The sequence below is a fragment of the Mustela lutreola genome, chromosome 2, assembly GCF_030435805.1.
Source record: "Mustela lutreola isolate mMusLut2 chromosome 2, mMusLut2.pri, whole genome shotgun sequence".
NCBI lineage: Eukaryota > Metazoa > Chordata > Mammalia > Carnivora > Mustelidae > Mustela > Mustela lutreola.
Genome location: NC_081291.1, coordinates 51,784,297 through 51,805,976, shown reverse-complemented (window position 1 = coordinate 51,805,976; position 21,680 = coordinate 51,784,297). Strand labels below are relative to the sequence as shown.

At 46.1% G+C, this 21,680-nt stretch overlaps 2 protein-coding genes across 2 annotated transcripts in view; one reads left to right on the top strand and one right to left on the bottom strand.

Annotated features, from left to right (window-relative positions):
* Positions 1-994: 994 nt before the first annotated feature.
* LOC131824188 (DNA oxidative demethylase ALKBH2-like) lies at positions 995-12,673 on the bottom strand. Its single transcript, XM_059161604.1, has 3 exons — positions 12,237-12,673; positions 10,620-10,819; positions 995-1,301 (listed from the first exon to the last, which is right to left on the bottom strand). Exons 2-3 carry the CDS (start codon positions 10,622-10,624, stop codon positions 995-997), a joined length of 312 nt encoding a protein of 103 aa, XP_059017587.1. The 5' UTR covers positions 10,625-10,819; positions 12,237-12,673.
* A 68-nt stretch (positions 12,674-12,741) lies between these two features.
* Positions 12,742-21,680, top strand: part of LHFPL4 (LHFPL tetraspan subfamily member 4) — a 29,239-nt gene continuing 20,300 nt past the window's right edge. The window contains exons 1-2 of the mRNA XM_059161603.1: positions 12,742-12,912; positions 13,813-14,312. Of these exons, the coding sequence (XP_059017586.1) occupies positions 13,907-14,312 (406 nt within the window). The 5' untranslated portion in view covers positions 12,742-12,912; positions 13,813-13,906. The remainder of the gene's footprint in view (positions 12,913-13,812; positions 14,313-21,680) is intronic.

Below are 21,680 nucleotides of genomic sequence, written 5' to 3'. Positions count from 1 at the left end.
GAGCACTTGCTGCAGCTTCTGTATCAGCACTTGCGTCACCTTGTACTTTTATGTTAAGGAGACAGCTTCTTCCCTTAATCCTCACAAACCACCCCTGCCGGCTTCACACTTCTCTTCTGCAGCTTCTGCACCTCTCTCAGCCTTCACAGAATTGAAGTGAGTGGGGTCTTGTTCTGGATTAGGCTTTGGTTTAAAAAATGTTGTGATTGGTTTGGTCTTCTACCCAGACCACTAAAGCTTTCCTCGTATCAACAATAAGGCTGTTTCACTTTCTTATCATTCATGTGTTCACTGGAGTAGGACTTTTCTTCAAAAATTTTTCCTTTGCATCCACAACTGTTGGGTATAAAATGCCTAGCTTTTTGGCCTGCCTTGGCTTTTGACATGCCTTCCTCCCTAACTGAATCATTTCTAGCTTTTGATTTAAAGTGAGATGTGTGACTCTTCCTTTCATTTAAACACTTTAAAGTCTTTGTATAGTTATTAATTGGCCTAATTTCAATATTGTTGTGTCTCAGGGAACAGGGAGGCCTGAGTAGAGGGAGAGGGATGGGGAATGGCCAGTTGATGAAGCAGTCCAAAACACATACAACATTTGTTGATTAGGTTTATTGTCTTAAAGGTTCTTAGTTCATTGGTGCTAAAACAGTTACAGTTGTAACACCAAAGATCACTGATTTTAGGTCACTGTAACAAATATAATAATGAAAGAGTTTGAAATATTGTGAGAACTAGCAAACTGTGACATAGACACATGAAGCAAACAAATGCTGGTGGAAAAATGGTGCCAATAGAGTTGCTCAAAGGGTTGCCACAAATGTTCAGTTTGTAAAAAATGCATTATCTACAAGGTGCCATTAAGCAAAGTACAATAAAACAAGACATGCCTGTACTTAATATCCAAATCCTACTAGTAAATTTTATTCTCTATTGGCTTTATTTTTAAGATTTTTTATTTATTTATTTATTATTTATTTATTTATTTATTTATTTTTTACTTTTTAGCAGGCAAAATTTTGCGAAATGTCAGATTGACCCGTGGAGCTAGAATCTTCTTTCGTATGGGGAGACTGTGGTACCAGTGAGTGTTGGTCGGGTGGTTCATCATGAGCAAACTCCCGTGCGCCAGCTGAAGCCGAACCACCTCTACCTTCCGGGTGGGCTTTTTCCCCCGGGAATCCTTATGCCGGAAGAAGAAGTCTCTGCAGGCCCCGAAGGAGACAGAGGCTATGGGGCTCCCAGGAGCCAGTTCTCGTTCATCGTCTCTGTGCTCCCCGATGTGGTCACGGCCGTCCTTGTACCTGTTGACAAGCACAAAGTTGAAGGTCTCTCCTGTCACCACAGAGATCACAAGTAGGCAGAGAGGCAGGCAGAGAGGAGGAAACAGGCTCCCCGCTGAGCAGAGAGCCCGCTGAGCAGAGAGCCCGATGCGGGACTCGATCCCAGGACCCTGAGATCATGACCTGAGCCGAAAGCAGTGGCTTAACCCACTGAGCCACCCAGGCACCCTCTCTATTGGCTTTTACATGTAACTATCCATCCCTCTGTCTTTCTATCCATGGATTAACCCATCTTATTTTTTATGCATTCCAAAGTAATTTGCAATCAGTTTCCTTTCCCTTAAAGACTTTATTAACTGAAGTTGACTAACTAGTTGCAAGTTTTTCTTTTGAAATAAATTTTGCAGGCAATAAAATGCACAAATCTTTAGTGTACATTTGCTGAGTAACCAACTTATGTAACCAAGATTCTCAGCAAGATATAGAATGTTCCCATCACTCCATTAAGTTCTTTCATGTCCTTTCACAATCAGTCATAATGAGAGATTTTAATATACTTCTCAGACAAAAAAAAATACTAATGATTTATAAAATGTGAACAAGACAATTAATAGGCTATAGCTAATAAACATAGAGAATTTTCTTCCATTAACTGAGAATGTACATTCTTTGCAAGCACACAGAGAACATTTATGAAAATAGACCATGTACAAGGCTACAAAGGGATTTTTCATGAATTTCAAAATATGAGTATTCCACAGATTATATTATATATAATAGATATCTGTGATATCTATAAAGATATATAAATATCTTTATATATATATAAACAAAGACATTTATTTATTTATTTATCTATCTGACAGAGAGAGGGGTTTATTTATTTATTTTAGAGAGATAGAGAGTACAAACAGGGGTAGGGGGAGAGGGAGAGAATCTCAAGCAGACTCTGCACTAAGTGCAGAGCCCAACACAGTACTCAATCTCATCACCCTAAGATTATGACCTGAGCCAAAATCAAGAGTCAGAAGCTTAACCAACTGAGACACCCAGGTGCCCCAAGATATGGTTTTTATGAGGATTATTGCAGGGGGAACATTGGAGAGAAAGCTAATTCATACCATTGTAAACAAAAAAGCAGCTGGGGGCGGTATTTGGGGCACTTGGGTGGCTCAGAAGGTGAAGCCTCTGCCTTTGGTTCAGGTCATGATCCCAGAGTCCTAGAATGGAGCTGTCTGTCAGGGTCCCTTCTCAGAAATAAATAAAATCTTTAAAAAAAAAAAAAAAAGATGCTGCCTTTAGGTTGAACATGGTCACATTCACCATCCCACTGGGGAGCCTGAGAAAAGTAAGGCCAGGGACACCCGGGAGGCTCAGTTGGTTAAAACTAATGATGTACTGTATGGTGAATAACCTAACACAATAAAAAAAAAAATAAAATAAAGAGAAAAAATAAAAGTAACTTGCAAATTAAAAAATATTTTAGGGGGTGCCTGTGTTCCTTAATGGGTTAAAGCCTCTGCCTTCAGCTTGGGTCAAGATCCTGGGGTTCTGGAATCGAGCCCCGCATCGGGCTCTCTGCTCGGCAGGGAGCCTCCTTCCTCCTCTCTCTCTCTCTCTCTGCCTGCCTCTCTGCCTACTTGTGATCTCTGTCTGTCAAATAAATAAATAAATAAAATCTTAAAAAAAATTTTTATTTATCTGAGAGAGAGAATGAAAGAGAGAAAGCATGAGAGGGGGGAGGGTCAGAGGGAGAAGCAGACTCCCTGCTGAGCAGGGAGCCCAATGTGGGACTTGATCCTGGAACTCCAGGATCATGACCTGAGCCAAAGGTAGTCACTTAACCAACTGAGCCACCCAGGCACCCAAAAGGTAGCATCTTTACAGCGTATGATCCAAGGAAGGGAGAACCAAACATCTCTTTTTCTGTCTCTCTGACCACCCCCATTCCCCCATCTCTACTTCCCCAGGGAATACCTTTGACCAGACTAGGTTCAGTTGCCCATCCTGAGGCAAAATCATTAAAGCTTGCTGGGTGGGGCAGTATTATGGACTTTATGTTTGCTTTCCCATCCAAATTCATATATTGAGACCCTAACCTCCAAAAGTGGGGTCTTTTGGAGGTAATTACATTTAGATGAGGTCATGAGGGTAGAGCCCTTGCGATAGGATTAGTGTCCTTCTAAAAAGAGACTACCCCTCACTCTCTCTCTCTGCCACATGTGGAAACAGAAAGAAGGTGGCTATTTGTAATTCAGGAGGAGAGTCCTCACCAGAACCCGACCATGCGGGCACCCTGATCTTCAGCCTCCAAAACTGAGAAAGAAATGTTTCATGTTTAAGCCACAGAGTCTATAGTATCTTGTAATACCAGTCTGAGCTGACTAAAAACAGACAGTATAATTGGCTGGCCTGGGACCCATATCTACTTCTGCCCAGAGAGGGGAGGAGAGGTAGTTTCTTAAAAGAAGCTGAATAGGGGCGCCTGGGTGGCTCAGTGGGTTAAGCCTCTGCCTTTGGCTCAGGTTATGATCTCAGGGTCCTGAGTTCGAGCCCTGCATCAGGCTCTCTGCTCAGCAGGGATCCTGCTTCCTCCTCTCTCTCTGCCTGCCTCTCTGCCTACTTGTGATCTCTCTCTCTGTCAAATAAATAATCTTTAAAAAAAAAAAAAAGAAGCTGAATAATGGGGTGTCTGGATGGCTCAGTCAGTTAAGCATCTGCCTTTGGCTCAGATCATGATCCCAGGGTCCTGGGATCAAGTCCCACACCGAGCTCCTTGATTGGCTGGGAGCCGGCTTCTCCCTCTCCCTCTGCCTGCCACTCCCCCTGCTTGTGCTCCCTCTCAATTTCTGTCTAATAAATAAATTAAAAATCTCTTAAAAAAAAAAAAAAAGAAGAAGCTGAGTACTTTTATCAGAAAAAAGAAAAAGGGAATGCTGGACCGACTGAAAAACCCCACAGAGGGGCGCCTGGGAGGCTCAGTGGGTTAAAGCCTCTGCTTTCAGCTCAGGTCATGATCCCAGGGTCCTGGGATGGAGCCCTGAGACAGGACTCGATCTCTCTGAACTCCCTACTCAGGGAGCCTGCTTCCTCCTCTCTCTCTCTGCCTGCCTCTCTGCCTACTTGTGACCTCTCGTTGAATAAATAAAATCTTAAAAAAGAAAAAGAAAAACCCCACAGATTTTCCATTTTAGCTTTTCTTTTTCTTTCTTTCTTTTTTTAAAGTGAGCTCCACACCTGACATGGGGCTTGAATTCATCTCCCCGACGTCAAGAGTCACATGCCAGTTCTGAGTGAGCCAACCAGACACCCCTGGCTCCATTAAGCTTTATATACACATTTAAGGATTGACTGCTGAAGAGCTGACTATTTATTTTATTCTTTACAAGCATAAATTAACCTATTTTGTGTGGTAATACTCTAGAGACTTTATTGATAAGTGAAGAGTAAATTCTACAGGTAAATATGAATTCTTTGCAATTTTCCACAGATCCCTCATTTTTAAAGGATTAGTAAGATTTTATTTTTTAATTTATATTTTAAAATTATTTTTCATTTTTTAATTCTTTATTTTATTTTATTTTTATTTATTTATTTGACAGAGCGACAGATCACAAGTAGGCAGAGAGGTAGGCGGGGGTGGGGGGGGCTCGGTGCAGGCTCCCTGCTGAGCAGAGAGCGGGATGTGGGGCTCGATCCCAGGACCCTGGGATCATGACCTGAGCCAAAGGCAGAGGCCTTAATCCACTGAGCCACCCAGGTGCCCTGGATTAGTAAGATTTTAAAGGCAGAAAGGTCTGAATATCTCCACATCTGAAAATGGACTTTATTTTTTCCTTTTCTTTAGTCTATCTCAGTTTTTTTTTTTTTTTTTTTTTTTTAAGATTTATTTATTAGGGCGCCTGGGTGGCTCAGTGGGTTAAGCCTCTGCCTTCGGCTCAGGTCATGATCCCAGGGTCCTGGGATCTGTCTGTCAAATAAAAAATTAAATCTTAAAAAAAAAACCTTTAAAGATTTATTTATTTATTTAACAGAGAGAGAGATCACAAGTAGGCAGAGAGGCAGGCAGAGAGAGAGAGGAGGAAGCAGGCTCCCTGCTGAGCAGAGAGCCCAATGCAGGGCTCGATCCTAGGACCCCGAGATCATGACCTGAGCTGAAAGCAGAGACCTAACCCACCAAGCCACCCAGGCACCCCTCCATCTCAGTTTTTTGAAACTTTAGTGCCTAAGAACTATAGGATGGGGTGGTATACGTGAGAACTTGCTTATAGTACTTCATCGATAATTAAGGGATTTTTAAAGGGTAATTTACACCATATTTCTCCCCAACTGCATTTTTTCTAAAGGTTTTATTTTACTTATTTGAAGATTTTATTTATTTGACACAGAGAGGAAGAGAGAGAGAGAGCACAGGCAGGGGCAGGAGCAGAGGGAGAGAGGGAAGCAGACTCCTGGCCGAGCAGGGAGCCTGACCTTGACCTGAACTGAAGGGAGACACTTAACCAACTGAGCCATGCAGGCACCTCTCTAAAGATTTTATGCAACATGGGGCTTGAGCTCCCAACCCTGAAATCAAGAGTTGTACGCTCTTCCTACTGAGCCAGCCAGGTGCCATCACCCGACCACCACCACCAAACTGCACTTGTTTTAGAATCTAATCTCCTACAAAAGATGAAATCCTCTCTACTAATGTTTATGAGCATCTATTAAGAGACCGACACCCTACATATTTTATCTCAGTTAAAACATGTGAGGCTGGGGCAACTCAGTGGGTTAAGCCTCTGCCTTCAGCTCAGGTCATGATCTCAGGGTCCTTGTATTGAGCCCCTCGTTGGGCTCTCTGCTCAGCGGGGAGCCTGCTTCCACCCCCCCCACCCCACCCCCGCCTGCCTCTCTGCCTACTTGTGATCACTCTCTCTCTGTCGAATAAATGGGTAAAATCTTAAAAACAAAAAGAAAAACAAAAACATGTGAGGCTAAGGGGCGCCTGCGTGGCTCAGTGGGTTAAGCTTCTGCCTTTAGCTCAGGTGTGGGGGGGGTCTCTGCTCAGCAGGGAGCCTGCTTCCCGTCCTCTCTCTCTGCTGGCCTCTCTGCCTACTTGTGATCTCTGTCTGTCAAATAAATAAATAAAATCTTTTTTAAAAAATGTGAGGCTAAGGAGTTATTCAGTTTTATAGACTAGTAAAATGAGGTTCAAGGAATTTACATAACATACTACTCAAACCCACACAGCTATTGGGTATCAGGGTTAGAGTACAACTACCCATTGTCTGACTCCATAGTTCTGGTGCCTCTCTGCAGGTACTCAGAACTTTGGATAGTTCAATGCGAGTGTTAAATGCATGAGTATTGACCAAGGTAGTCCCAGGTTTGAATCCTGAAACTCCCACTTTTTTGCTATGCGGTAATAATGACAAATCACTTTTGAATGTTCTGCAAGTGATCAGCACTTTTTGTGCACAATATCTCGTTCAAGACTCCTGAAAACTCTCAGAGGGAGAATCTACTATTATCATCATCCCCATTTTACAGATGAGGAAACTGATTAAGAATCTGGGCTCTGGAGCAGGACTTCTGAGGCGAAATCTCAGCTCTCTTAATTGTTAGAGGTGTGACTTTGGGCAAATTGCTCAACTTCAGTGTCCCCCTCTGTAAAATGGGCATATAATAGTACCTACCTGTATTAGTTTGTCAGGGCTGCCATAACAAAATACTACAGACTGATTGCCTTAAACAAACAGATGAATTTTCTCACCATTCTGGTGGCTAGAAGTCCAAGATCAAGACATCAGAAAGTTTGGTTTCTTCTGAGGCCGCTCTCTTTGGCTTGTATATGGCCACTTTCTTGCTGTATCCTCCATGGTCATCCTGTGGTCTCTGTGTTGTCTGTGTCCCAATATCCTCTTATAAGGACACCAGTGATACTGGATTATGGTCTGCCTGTATGATCTAATTTTACCTTCATCACCTCTTGAAAGTTTTTTTTTATTCTTAAGTAATCTCTATACCCAGTGTGGGGCTCGAACTCATAACCCCAAGGTTAAGAATTGCATGCTCCTCCAACAGACTGAGCCAACCAGGTGCTCCTCCTTCATCACCACTTTATTTTTATTTTTTTTATAGATTTTATTTATTTATTTGAGAGAGACAGTGAGAGAGAGCATGAGCGAGGAGAACGTCAGAGAGCAAAGCAGACTCCCCATGGAGCTGGGAGCCTGATGCGGGACTCGATCCCGGGACTCCGGAATCATGACCTGAGCTGAAGGCTGTCGTCCAACCAACTGAGCCACCCAGGCGTCCCTTCATCACCACTTTAAAGTTGCTGTCTCAGGATGCCCGAGTGGCTCAGTAAGTTAAGCATCTGCCTTTGGCTTAGGTCATGATCCTGGGGTCCTGGTATCAAGCCCATGTCAGGCTTCCTGCTCAGTGGGGAGTCTACCTCTGCTTCCCCCACCATCACTCCCGTTGTTGCTTGGCCTCTCTCTCTCAAATAAAAAAAATAAAATCCTAGGGCGCCTGGGTGGCTCAGTGGGTTAAAGCCTCTGCCTTCGGCTCGGGTCATGGTCTCAGGGTCCTGGGATAGAGCCCTGCATTGGGCTCTCTGCTCAGCAGGGAGCCTGATTCCTCCCTCTCTCTCTGCCTGCCTCTCTGCCTACTTGTGATCTCTGTCTGTCAAATAAATAAGTAAAATCTTTATTTTTATTTTTTTTTAAAGATTTATTTATTTGTCAGAGAGAGAGCGAGCGAGAGCGAACACAGGCAGACACAGTGGAAGGGAGTCAGAGGGAGAAGCAGGCTCCCTGCGGAGCAAGGAGCCCGATGTGGGACTCGATCCCAGGACGCTGGGATCATGACCTGAGCCGAAGGCAGCTGCTTAACCAACTGAGCCACCCAGGCGTCCCAATAAGTAAAATCTTTAAAAAAAAAAATCCAGGGGCACCTGGGTGGCTCAGTTGGTTAAAGCCTTTGCCTTCAGCTCAGGTCATGATCCCAGGGTCCTGGGATCAAGCTCTGCATCGGGCTCTTTGCTCAGCAGGGAGCCTGCTTCCTCCTCTCTCTCTGCCTGTCTCTCTGCCTACTTCTGATCTCTCTCTGTTAAATAAATAAAATCTTTAAAAAAAAAATCCAGGGGCGCCTGGGTGGCTCAGTGGGTTGGGCCACTGCCTTCAGCTCAGGTCATGATCTCAGGGTCCTGGGATCGAGTCCCGCATCGGGCTCTCTGCTCAGCAGGGAGCCTACTTCCCTCTCTCTCTCTCTCTGCCTGCCTCTCTGTCTACTTGTGATCTTTCTCTGTCAAATAAATAAATAAAATCTTTAAAAAAAAAAAAATCCAAAAAAAAAAAAAAGTCTCCTGTCTCAAAAAAAAAAAAAAACAAAAAAAAAAGATTCTGTCTCCCTTTGCTCCTCCCCTCCTCCCCTCCCATACATGTTTGCTCTCTCTTTCTCTCTAAAAAAGAAATAAAATAATAATAATGACAGTTATCAAAATATCTAAAAAAAAATGAAGTCTCTGTCTCCAAATACAGTCACAATCTTAGGTACTGGAGGTTAGGACTTCAACATATGAATTTTGGGGGGAGAAGGGTATATAGTTCAGGTCGGGTCAAAACACTATGTCACAGGGCTATTGTGAAGATCGAATGAAACAATACATGTCAAGAAAGATCAGGAGACTTAGAATGTTGTAAGAGCTTATCCAACATTTGACATAATTGAACACTTAATTTGGGCATAAGAGTATCCAGTAAGTTATCTTTTCTTACTAGGATATTGGCTGGAAGTGCCCTGGGGTCTTCTCTTCTCATCCAGGTGCTCAGTCCAGCATCACCCTTGCCTTATAATCCATAGTCCTCATTTTACTCCCCCAGCTGTTCTATTCTGATCCGGCCCCTCCCTGGGGTCAAAGAGAGGTTCTTTCTGTAGAGCGTTCTCAATCTGTCTTTCTGTAACTGCTCCAAGGTTAGTTTTTAAAACAAGGAGACATTCTGTGCCACCTACTCACAGCTCAGCAAGTGCTTTTCCAATACTGCTGCTATTTCTAATCCTTGGGCAAGCCACTTATTAAAATTTAATGACAATCACTTACATTTATAAAGCCATGTTCAGTTTACAAAGCTCCTTTCCATCCATTACCTCTTTTAATTCTCAATACATCTGTAGGTAGGAAGTATGTTTTCCTCCATTTTACAAAGGAAGAAAATAAGGCTCTGAGGAGTAGCATCATCGTCCAGCAGCAGAGATGGGCCTCAAATTCTGGCTTTTTATTCCATTATGTCAGGAGTAGCTCCCCTATTCAGGCATCCTTCTACAATATAAGCAATCCATTAAACCAGCTCTGCTCTCTTTTGGGAGATATAGTTAAGTTATTTAGGACTATTTTGATTGGAAGGGACAAAACCCCAACTCAAACTGGCTTAAGCAAAACCTGAATGTATTGGCTCACCAGACAGAACAACCCGGAAGGAGGTCTTCAGGCATGGATGGATCCAGGTGTTCAAACTGTGTCATCAGAACCATCTCTCTCCATTTCTTACCTTCCTATTTGTTCACATTATTCTTAGACAAATTCTCTGCTTAGGGTGTCAAGACAGCCCCCAGTAGCTGAAGCTTATCATTCTTTTAGCTCAACAAATTCAACAGAGAGACAACACCTCTTTCTTGCAAATTTAACAAATGACCAGATATCAATCTCAACTATTTGGGTTGGCTTCTGGGCCCACCTCTGAACCAATCATTGTGTTTAGAACAATGGAGTATTCTCATTGTCCAGGCCTGATCATTTGCCCCTCTCTGGGGAAGAGTATAATGGTGGTGGTGGGGTGAATCTCACCAAACATAGGGACTGAATGAGGGGAAAAGGAGTACCAATGTCAGAGGTGGTATGGATGGTGGACAGATCTCTACAGGGTGGCTTTGCTTTGCAGAGCTGGAATAGAGAAACCAGTGAGGAACTAAGGGCCCAACTCTGCAAGGATCCCAGTTCTTCCCTTGAGAGTGGTAAGTGGGCTTCTGTATAGGTTCCCCCCGCCCCCAGACTGCCTGGTTTCACAGAGCAAGATAGGAAAAAAAAAAAAGGTGATAATTCATGGCAGAGTAAGGAGAAAAGATGGAGCTTCTGGCTCCAGTAACTTAAGTTGAGAATAGTACCCAAACCAGGAGTATCCACAGAAGGAGACTTTGAGGATGACCCCTTCCCTGATCCCTCCTCCTAGCACCTTCTATCTCCCCCAAAAGTTGTGAGCTCCAGGAGGGGAGGGACCACATCTGTTTTACCTACCATCTCATCCCAGGGCTAGCAGTGTTGAGCTGGTACATTACAGGAGACATTTCCTTACTTACTGCATGATGTACAAATGGATTAGGCTGATCAGTCTACTTGGCAGAATCAACACATCTTTGTTCAAGTCAGTCCCCTCTTTGGCCTCTGTTCTCCAGCTGCCAAGATGGGGTGGAGTGGGGGGAAGGTGGAGAATGATACTCTCTCCTCAGCCCCTTGATTCCAGGATCTTAGGATTCTCAGGAAACAGCCAGGATGCCCTCTGCAAGGAGCCAGTGGAAGGGGAAACCAAATTTATTGAGAACTCTGTGCTCAGATGAGACGACTTCACATGGATCTGAGTTGCCCAAACTGTGGAGCCCATTTCATGAACCTCATAAGTTTGTTTTAAAATTTGAGAAGGAGAGATGGCAGTTTAGTAGGAGGAACCTAGGCTAGCTTATCCTTCAAACAAAACTAGATAACTATCAAATCAGTCTGAATACCCAAGAAGTCAACTGGAGGACTGACAGAACAAACCTCCACAACTAGAAGGAGAGGCCACATCAAGGAAGGGAATTTATAGGAAAATATTGCTTTATGGAATAAACCCAAACTAAAATACATTTTATTTTAAATAAAAGTGGATATTTAATCTCATAGCTAAATTACTGATTATATATTTGCTGAGCTGACTTAAGGGTTCAGAAAATTGTATCAAGAGTTTTATTTTTTTACTTCAAAGCCTTCTTTTATTTATTTATTTATTTATTTATTTATTTGACAGAAACAGAGAGAGAGAAAGAGAGAGAGAGATCACAATTAGGCAGGTGGGGGTCGGGGTAAGCAGGCTCCCTGCTGAGCAGAGAGCCCGAGGTGGGGTTGGAAGGTTCGATCCTAGGACCTTGAGATCATGACCTGAGCCGAAGGTAGAGGCTTAACCCACTGAGCCACCCAAGTGCCCCACTTCAAAGCCTTCTTAATAAAGTCTTTTTACTAAAAAATAAAATAAAATTTGGGATGGAATTAACTCTGCTTATGTTTTATTGTGCCAAAATGAGGACATTAAAAAAAACACCCTATCATCAAACAAACTTAAGAAAAAATTAACTATCATCAACACTTCGTTAAAAAGGAATTTTTACACAGAAAGCAGGAAGCACACAGTCTCAGGGGGAAAAAAGAACAGTGTCTCTACCCCTGGAAAAGACATTTGGCAACTTTACATAGTTATTTTTTCAGAAGATACATGTACATTTCATCAGACCGGCCCCTGTGCAAGGTTCAGTATTTGGAACCTACTAACAGATTATTTTTCAACCCCACCCCTTGCATCCACGTGCCTGTGAAATGGGGCTTAATCTGCCCACTTTGCCGATGGGGAAACAAAGGTTCAGAGAGCCCCAGTGCAAGGTTACAGAGGTAGTAAACAGCAGTCAGAGTTTGTCTGAACGCCAACCCTCAGAGTCTTGGCAGATCCTAAGCCAAAAGTTATTCCCCTTCAGGGAAAGAAATGACCCACACTGGCTCCCTTGGAGTGCCCCCAGGGTGTTCTTGGCCTGACCTTGGGTCTGGACTTGTACGCTTTGTTCTTTAACACATCTTAATCATGTGCTCACTTCATGCCAGGCACTCCGGAAAGTCCAGGGAGGGAAACCAGCATGTTCCCAGCCACCTTCCCTCTTGTCCCGCATACTCACCCTGGGTCTTGTTCTCCAGGCCCAGCTCCTTCCGCTAGCGGGCAACGAATCCCTATTGCGGGCGTGGGATGCTAACAGTTTTGGGGGTTCCCTCTCCCAGGGGTGTTGGCAGTTTCCAAGGAGACTCTGGGAACCTTCAACGCCTCCAAGACCCAAAGGGCTGAAAGCGTAATGGTGTAACCCGAGGCACTGTGTTAGGTTATAGGAAAGGTAATACGGGAGCAAAGGATCAGTTCAAACCCTATCAAATAATACTCGGTTCGGTCCCTCCCCCATTCTCATGGGCTCTGCGGGGGCCCACAAGCCCCGCAGCTCAGGCTGGAAGAAGGGGGGGGGGACGCCCAAGCCAAAGGGCCTACTGTGTAAGGGGCTTATTGCTCCGGCTGGGGGACTCCTGGGACCGTGCCCACCCCTTCCCCTGACTGCCAGAACCTGGAGCGCCCCTCCCCCGTTTCGCCCCGCCCCGCACGCCCGAGGCGGGAACGCGCCTCCGACGAGCCGCGCCGGTGCACGAGAGCGCGCGCCTCGGCGCGGGAGCGCGCCCCGGGGAGAACCCGAGCAAGATGGAGGCCGCGCCGAGGCCGCCTCCTGGGCCGAGGCAGCAGCTGCTGGGAGCGCCGAGCCGGGGCGCCTAGGCCGTGCCAGTCCCGGACCCACTGCTCCGGACCGGGCCCAGGTTGGTCTCCCCGCACCCCGTCCCCGCGGCCGCAAGCTGCGCGCGCGTCCGGCCTGGGCGCGGGGCAGCCGCCCCCCACCCCCACCCTCGGCCCTACCCCTGCCCGGCGGCTCCCCAGCACTCGCGGGATAACCTCTGCCCACAGTCCGCCCCTCGAGGCCCGGGCTGCCTGCCGGCCCCAGTCCCTCGTACCCTTGGCCTGGAAAACCTCTCTCCTCAGCCCTGGCCCGCCAATCCTAGGCTTCCCCTAGCTTACATCCAGTCCTGTCTTCTGTGGGACCCCCCCAGACCCCCGCTTGTGTTCAAACCCTGTAGTCCCGGCCCTCGACTCCCCGCTAGCCTCATCCTGATTCCTCCACTTCGCCCTCCCTGTCCCAGCCCCCATATCACCTTCCCAGTCCCCCAGTATCAGCCCCTCATATCCCCTTCCTATTCCCGCATAGAAGCACCAACCCCCCCTCTCCACAGCGCCTTTCTAGACGCCCAATACCAATCTTCTTTTACCCCTAATACCAGTTCCCAATTTCCTTTCCAAGCTCCATGTATACAGCCCCTCTGCTAATCCCCCAGTACCGGTCCTCAGCCTCCATTCCATCTACCCATGGTTCCTTACTACTCGCCCAGTTCTGGCCCCCAAACCCCTTCCCCAACACCCCTATGACCACTTTCTAGCTGGCCCCCACTTCCAGCTCCCATATTCACATCCCACCCCCCTCATCCCAGCCCCCCAACTTTCACAAGTCCCTTACCTAGGCCTCCAGTTGGAGATCTTTACTCCCCTCAGACACCGCCCCAACACTCAGGACCCCCTCCTGGTCCCTCCATACTACCCCCTAGAGACCCCCAGCCCCTCCTTCGAGAGTTCCTTGGCTCAGGGCCGCTTCTCGCGTGCGTCCCCAGCTCCCGCCCGTCAGCCCGGCAGCCCGGCGGTCGGTCCCGGGCCGGCGGCCCCCGCCAGCCGCCGTCGCCGCCGCCGGCCCCGCCCCCGGGCACCATGCTGCCCTCGCAGGAGGCCTCCAAGCTCTACCACGAGCACTACATGCGGAACTCGCGGGCCATCGGCGTGCTATGGGCCATCTTCACCATCTGCTTCGCCATCATCAACGTGGTGGTCTTCATCCAGCCCTACTGGGTGGGCGACAGCGTGAGCACCCCCAAGCCTGGCTACTTCGGCCTCTTCCACTACTGTGTGGGCAGCGGGCTGGCGGGCCGCGAGCTCACCTGCCGAGGCTCCTTCACCGACTTCAGCACCATCCCGTCCGGCGCCTTCAAGGCAGCCGCCTTCTTCGTGCTGCTCTCCATGGTGCTGATCCTCGGCTGTATCACCTGCTTTGCGCTTTTCTTCTTCTGCAACACGGCCACGGTCTACAAGATCTGCGCCTGGATGCAGCTCTTGGCAGGTAGGGGAGGGGTGGGGGTGGGACCCCTAGAACAGGCTCCCAAGACTGGGCTTCTTCCTTCCAGGACCCCTTCTTGGAAGGGTCAGAGAGATTCTGCTCCTCTGTCTAAAGACACACCTCCTTGGCTGTCCCTCAGCAGCCATTGGGGAGGGGATTTATGAGAGAAACACCTTGGGGCAGGAGGCAGAGCCTTAGAGCTAGGTCTTTGAGTTTGTGTGCTTGGATATGGGCAGACTGTAGTTACTGATGGGTTAGTGTTATGTTAGACTGTCTGCGGGTCTCTGAGAGTCTCTTTTGGCTGTCTTAGGGGAAATAATTGCCTGAATGAGGAGTTACTTTAGGAATGAGCAATTTCTATTGTATCAAAAAGAGCATGAGTAGGGGGAATCAGGAGATCTGACTTTGACCTTTATCTTGCTGACATTATCAACTTGGGTGTTTCACTTTACTTCTCTGAGGCTAGGCTTCCACATCTGTAAAACAATGGAGAAGATTCCAAGAACAAATGAAAGAGTATCTTGTAAACTTTGAAGTTCTGTATTAAGATAAAGGAGCTTAGGAAGATATGCAAGTCTATAATGTCTATCCAGTGTTGAAATGTGGGTAGTGGACGGCATGGGGGTCTTGGGAGGGCAATTTCTCCACCTGATACCCCCCACCCAATACAGGAAGGGTTCTGGTGCTATGCCCAATGAGAATAAATCCCTGGAATCCTTTGAGATGTTTAGCTAGAACAGACATCTTGCTCTAAGAACCAGAGAAGGGACCTTTGGGTAAGAGAACTGCTGAGACTGTATTTCAGGATCCGTTAAAGTCCCTACCCCCACCTACCTTTCGATCGAAGGCAGATTTTGAAGATTCAGCAGCTTGGGCATTTGCCTAAGTGCAGGCAGGAGAGAGTTGGGCTGGGGAGAGTGAGGTCAGGATATAGCAGGAACAGGGGAGGAGGACTGGTGAGGTTAGGAAAAGTTTGGAGCCCTCCAGGAATGAGAAAAAGTAGGGAAAATGTGATGATCATATAGTAGAGATGGTTTTTCAAAATAAGCACCTCAGGGCATTCAACAAGTGTGGGCCTCTTCAAAGAGACTCCCTGCAGGAGGTGTTATATCACTTGCTGATGATTCCACTGCTCAAAACATTGTAGGAAATTGTCCTCGGAGAGTGGGGTGTGTTTTCTTGAACATCATCATTGAGGGAAACCTCCATCTTTTGAAGGAGGAATATGATTTTTCGGAAATGGCTGGAAGTCGCTTAGGACCAAGTGTAGAAAATACAATTGTGATCAAATTGAGAATTGTCACTTGGGATGAAAGCCAAGGTATGAGAGCAAAACCATGAGGCTGGTTTGCTTCCCCAAGAGGACCTTTACAAATACAGGGAGGAATTACTGTCCCACTGGAAGAATTTCTCAAAGTCTCAGAAGGACTACTTTGAAGAAAGTGTTAATTCAGATGAGGACATTGTAATGAGCTTGTTTCAAATCTATCTCACTCCGTCTACTTAGATGTGAGTCTTCTAGGATCTTTGAAGGTGAGAAAGGAGAATTGTAGAGTGTAGGGGGTATGTCTCCATATTTCTCTGTGGCACATAGAAGGTAATTTTATGTATTTCTATTCTATTCTTCCTCCAAAGACAAGCTAGAAGGAATATATACCTACCTGGAATCCTCAATCCCTCACCCTTAATTTGGAGTCTGCAGAAGGGATGCTTACCTCTTGGCCTTCCAATTCTCTGTAATTTATGTGGGTTTAATCTTAGGAATTTGATGAAGTGTCCAATAACCCCATGTAATTACAGAATTTCAGGGATCATAGAGATCAGCTCCTTCAAATCCCACCTTCCCCTCCCCCCATTCTAGAGAGAGGAGACTGAGACTAGAGAAAAGGTCTTACCCAAAGTCTCATTGCCAGGAAGGGAGTAAACTAGGTCTTGACTCCTGGCCTGGTGCTCTTTCCCTTGTGTTGTTGTCCTGAGAGCTGTGGAGTTCAGTTAGCAGAGTTGAGCAGTTTATTTCATTTTGGTTAGAGATTTCTGAGTTCTCTGGGTAAGTGAACAATTCACTTCGTTTAATGAAGTGACATTAGGACTGGAGCTAGAGCACTGGACTACGAGTCATGGAATGGGGTCTTGCTTGGCTGATTCTGCCTGAGTGATTCACCCTGCAGTAGTAAGCAATTGTTTTTAGCTTAAATCTCAGTTTTGTCATTCTTACAGTGGGAGACTAATCAGTTACATTAGTGGATTCAAGGTATCTCTTTTAGCCTTGTGTGTCTCCTAAAACAGCTCTTTTGCCAAGATCATTCTGTCCAGAAGGTAAGAAATCAGTCATTCTCAGAGGAAATGCAGAGTGGCAAAGGACCTTGTTTATATCAGGAAAGAATTAGAATTCTTGTTCAAGTAAACTTTTATTCAAGTATTTTAGATTCTTCTAAGTGTAGAGCCCTGGACTATTGGGAAAATTCAGAGATACTTATTCCTCGATTTATTCTTTATCTGCTCTGTGATCATCCCTGTGCTAGGGGCGACAATACTGAGATAATCCTGATCCCCAAGGATTTAGGTCTATATGATGAGATCTGCACTCTCAGGAAGTTTACCATCTAGTTGGATCACTAAAAAATGTTCGGCATTTTTTCAGTGACAAGTGGCAGAAATCCAACTCAAAATGGCTTAAATAAATAAAAGTCAAATAAAATAGGGATGGTAGGGTTTTTGGCTCACATAAAGTATCTTTCTTTATGAGTATCTTGCTTCAGGGGTTCCTGGCTGACTCAGTCAGTGGAGTATGGTACTCTTGATCTCATGATTAAGTTTGAGCCCCGCGTTGTATGTAGAGATTACTTAAAAATAAATTTTCAAAAAAAAAAAAAAAAAGGTAACTTGCTTTAGGCATGGATGGATCCAGATACTCAAATAATGCTATTGAGAAAATGTCTATTGCCATTTCTTGGTTCCTCTGTGTCAGCTCATTTTTAAAGTCCACTTCTCTCCTAAAGGTGATAAATAAGGCTACTTACAGCTTGGAATTTACATTGCTTTAGCTTAGCAGTGCCTGTGGGAAAAGAACATCTGTTAGTCAGTGGTTCCAGCAAAAGTTCCAGGGCTGATTCTCATTGGCCCATGCTTTGGCCAAGGATTCACCTCTTAGTTAATCAATATGACTTTGTCTAAGGCTTCAGCCATATTCCCGTCCCTGGAACACATGGACCAACAGTGGAGAAAGGTCAGTTCCTGAAAAGAGAAATCAAGTGTAACCGCTGGTAGGACAGGTGCAGACAGAAAAGCCTCACTCTGGAGAGTCTAAGCACTAATATGTCCTGGCTGTAAGTGCTGGGGAAACCTGGGAGGTGGCCCCTTCACTGGGAGGTGAGGCTTGAGTGGGAGGTGCAGATGTGTATAGGTGCGAGGTGGGGGAGAGCATTCCGAATGGAGAGGAAGATCATGGGCAGAGACACGGAGGTGAGAAAACCACATGTGGCTTGGGGGTGACCTCCACCTAGGGGAGGAGGAGAGGAGAGGGGAGGAAGGAATGACGGAGGCTACAGGGTACAAGTCTCTGAATAGTAGGTCAGGCATTTGAACTTTCATCAGCAGGCAGCTCAAAGCTACTACAACTCTTGTTATTATTCAGGAAAAACAGTTAATATTTTCTTAGCCTTTGCTGTATGCTAGACCATGTGCTAGACATGGACATGAGTACTATTACTTAATCCTCACAGTGATATGGAGTAGGTACCGTTATTACTCTTTTATAGAAGAGAACACTAAACCTCAGAGATGAGTCATTTGTCCAAGGTCATACAGAATGTAAGTGGGAGAACTAGGATTGTAACTTGGGCTGTCTGATTCGAAAGGCCAAGGATTTATGAAGGCATTATAGAGGGGCATTAGTGATGGGAGCAGTGTCAGGAGGTTTTAGGCATAACACTCAAATGTTAAGCAGAGAGGCTGAAAACCCAGGTGGCTCTTTGTGGAGTCAGGGGCCAGCTTCTCTGGGTACCTCTGCTACTCTGGACCTGGTCTTTCCCACTTAGTGAGAATACACAAGGTACCAGCTTTGACGTTAGACATTTCCATATTTGTTAGACAGTGCATGTTCATTTGTTAACTTGACCAGGGGCACCTGGGTGGCTCAGTGGGTTAAAGCCTCTGCCTTCGGCTCGGGTCATGATCCCAGGGTCCTGGGATCGAGTCCCGCATCGGGCTCTCTGCTCAGCAGGGAACCTGCTTCCCCCTCTCTCTCTCTGTGCCTGCCTCTCTGCCCACTTGTGATCTGTCTGTCAGATAAATAAATGAAATCTTAAAAAAATAAAAATAAAAAAAATAATAAAGTGACTTGACCAAAGGTCACACATCTAGTGAAAGGTGAAGCTGAAACTTAAAACAAGTCTGAATGGATCTAGTTCTTGCTCTTACAACCAAATGAACCTGGGAGAGGATACACAAATCCCAGGACAGAGCCGTCAGCTGTCTGTGCTCAGTGTTCACCCATGGGCTCATGGGGTTAGCCAAGGGAAGGTTGCTGGCTGAAGTAGAGGTTCAAGCTGGAAGCCTGGTTGAGAGTCCGGGGGCATAATGTGGGGTAGGGGTTTAAGAGCAGAGGACTTAGAATTCTCTCTCTGCTCCTTCCCAGTTGTGTGGCCTTGGATAAGTGGGTTTTCCTCTCTAGGTCTCAGTTTCCTTATTGTAAAAGGGAGATTATTGCTATTGTTTTTAAAGATTTTATTTTATTATTTATTTATTTTTTAAGATTTTATTTATTTATTTGACAGAGAGAGATGACAAGCAGGCAGAGAGGCAGGCAGAGAGAGAGGAGGAAGCAGGCTCCCTGCCGAGCAGAGAGCCCGATTTGGGGCTCGATCCCAGGACCCTGCGATCATGACCCAAGCCCAAGACAGTGGCTTAACCCACTGAGCCACCCAGGCGTCCCAAAGATTTTATTTTTAAGTAGTCCTACATCCAACGAGGGGCTCAAACTCACAACCCTGAGTTCAAGAGTCCTGTGCTCTACTGACTTAGCCAGCCAGGGGCCCAGGGGCGATTACTGTTGTATTTACTTCAAGTGGCAGAAAGAAACAAAATGATGGCTGTAAAAGCACCGAATGTGTTCATAGTGGACAGTGGGTATTCACTAAACAGTCACATCATCTCCGTGACACCGCCTAAGTGAAGAGCAGCTTGTGAGGAGCTCTTGCTGCTCAGGTGGGAGAGTTTGAATTTGCTGGGATGATCAAAGGCCTTGAGAAGTCAGAAACTGCCAACTGAAAAGGGTCTTGCCAATTAGCTGCCCAGCTGCCTCATTTTACAGAGGAAGAAAAAAATCTAGTCCTGGAGAGAAGAAACAAGTTCATGTCACAAAGTGAGGCTCTGCTTCCTACAGAAGGGAGATGATTCGGACCATAATTCATTCAGTACTGAGCACCTGCAGTAGGTCCGGCCCCGCTCGGTGGCTGGAGTCACAGCCCGGGACAGTACAGTGGGCGCTGAGGGAGACCAAATGTGGAGATGGTGGCGGGGGGGTTGGCGATCTGAGGACGAGTACCTTCCAGCCTTCCAGGTGTGTGCCTTCATCACCAGGGGTTTTCTCGGATGGGAGCAGCAAGGTCGCTGCAGGTTACCCTATTTACCCACATTTCTCCCCATTTCTCTGGCGGTTTGTTTAGGATTTGGTTTGGGAGTCTGTTCACCCAGTGCATCTCTGTCGCATGGGCATGAGCTGCTGAGCACATCGAGGGGATTTCTTTCTTCCCCGGCTCCACTGTCTTTCTTCCTTCCCCACCTGTCCCCTCTTAACTTTTTTCCACTCTCCCTCCCTGCACCCTTCCTTTCTCACATCCGTCCTTTACTGACGGCCTCCTCTGTGTCGGGCACAGAGCTGGCTGGCCTCTGGCAATCCAGAGTAAGAGTCCCCGCTGCCACACAGCTCACAGGGTCATGGGAGAGGCAGGGAAGAAGTCAGATCTTCGCTCCTGTGTGCATGGCATGTGAAATGACTGAATCAAGCCGAGAGTATTCTGGGGGCACAAAGGGAACACAGTTAAGGACAGCCAGGGAAGTCTTCCAAAAAGTTCCAGCATTTGAGCTGAGTCTTAGGAGGATGGGCCGGAAAGAGAAGGGCAGCCAGGCAGAAGAGACAGGCGTGAAGATAGAAAATAGCTTGGTGTGTTTTATGTTTTGGGGACTACCAACAATTAGGGCAGGGAGTGGTGAGTGTTCAGAATGGGAAGCTGGACCGTGGAGGCTTCTAAGCCATGGTCGGGAATTTATGGACTTCATCTGCCAGCATGTATTTTTTTGAAGGTTTTTTGGGGGGAATAATTAATCAGGCACATGATACAAAATTCAAAAGGGAAAAAAGGTAGACAATCAGACCTCAGTCTTCCTTCCTGTCCTCATTCCCCAGTGGTCCTCCCAGAGTTCTCTGGGGCAGCCACTGTCACCAGTGCCTTTAGTATCTCTTCCAAGAAAGCTCAGAAATAGACATGCAAATGCAAACACTTATTATTATTATTATTATTGCTAAAATGGCATATTAGCTATCTATAACTGTATAACAAATTACTCCAAAACTTAGTGGCTTAAAGCAACAGGCCATTATTTTTTCAGTTTCTGTGCGTCCCAGGAATTTGGGAGCAGCTCAGATGGGCAGTTGTGGTTCAAGGTTGCTCCTAAAGTTACAACCAAGACTGCAGCAGGGGCTGTGGTCATCTAAGAGCATCTGGGGCTGAAGAACCCACTTCTGAGCGCTCTCATGTGTTGGCAGGAGACCTCAGAATGAGTGACTAAGGAGAGAGAAAGGAAGATGCTACACTGCCCCGCTCTCTCTCTCTTTTTTTTTTTTGGTAACGGTTATATTGCGCTGTAACTCTATGCCATATAGGTTATCCATATGAAGTGTATAATTTAGTGGTTTTCAGCATATTTATAGAGTTGTACAACCATTACCACAACCAGCTGTAAGATATTTTCATTGCCTCAAGAAGCCTTATACCCTTTAGGTCTCACCCCGGCAAAGCTTTCCCACCCAACCTCCCCAGGTTCTACGCAGACACTAACTGACTTTCTGTCTCTCTATCTTAGCCTGTTCTGGCCATTTCATAGAAATGAAATAATTCAAGGGCACCTGGCTGCCTCAGTCTGTGGAGCATGCAACTCTTGATCTAAGGGTTGTGGGTTCAAGCTCCGCGTTGGGTGTAGATTTTACTTAAAAATAAATTAAAAAAAATTTTTTTTAAGATTTTAATTTATTTATTTACTTGAGAGAGAGTGAGAATGACAGAGTTCACAGAGGCATGGGAGAAGCAAACTCCCTGCTGAGCAGGGAGCCCAGTATGGGTCTTGATCCCAGGACCTTGAGATCATGACCTG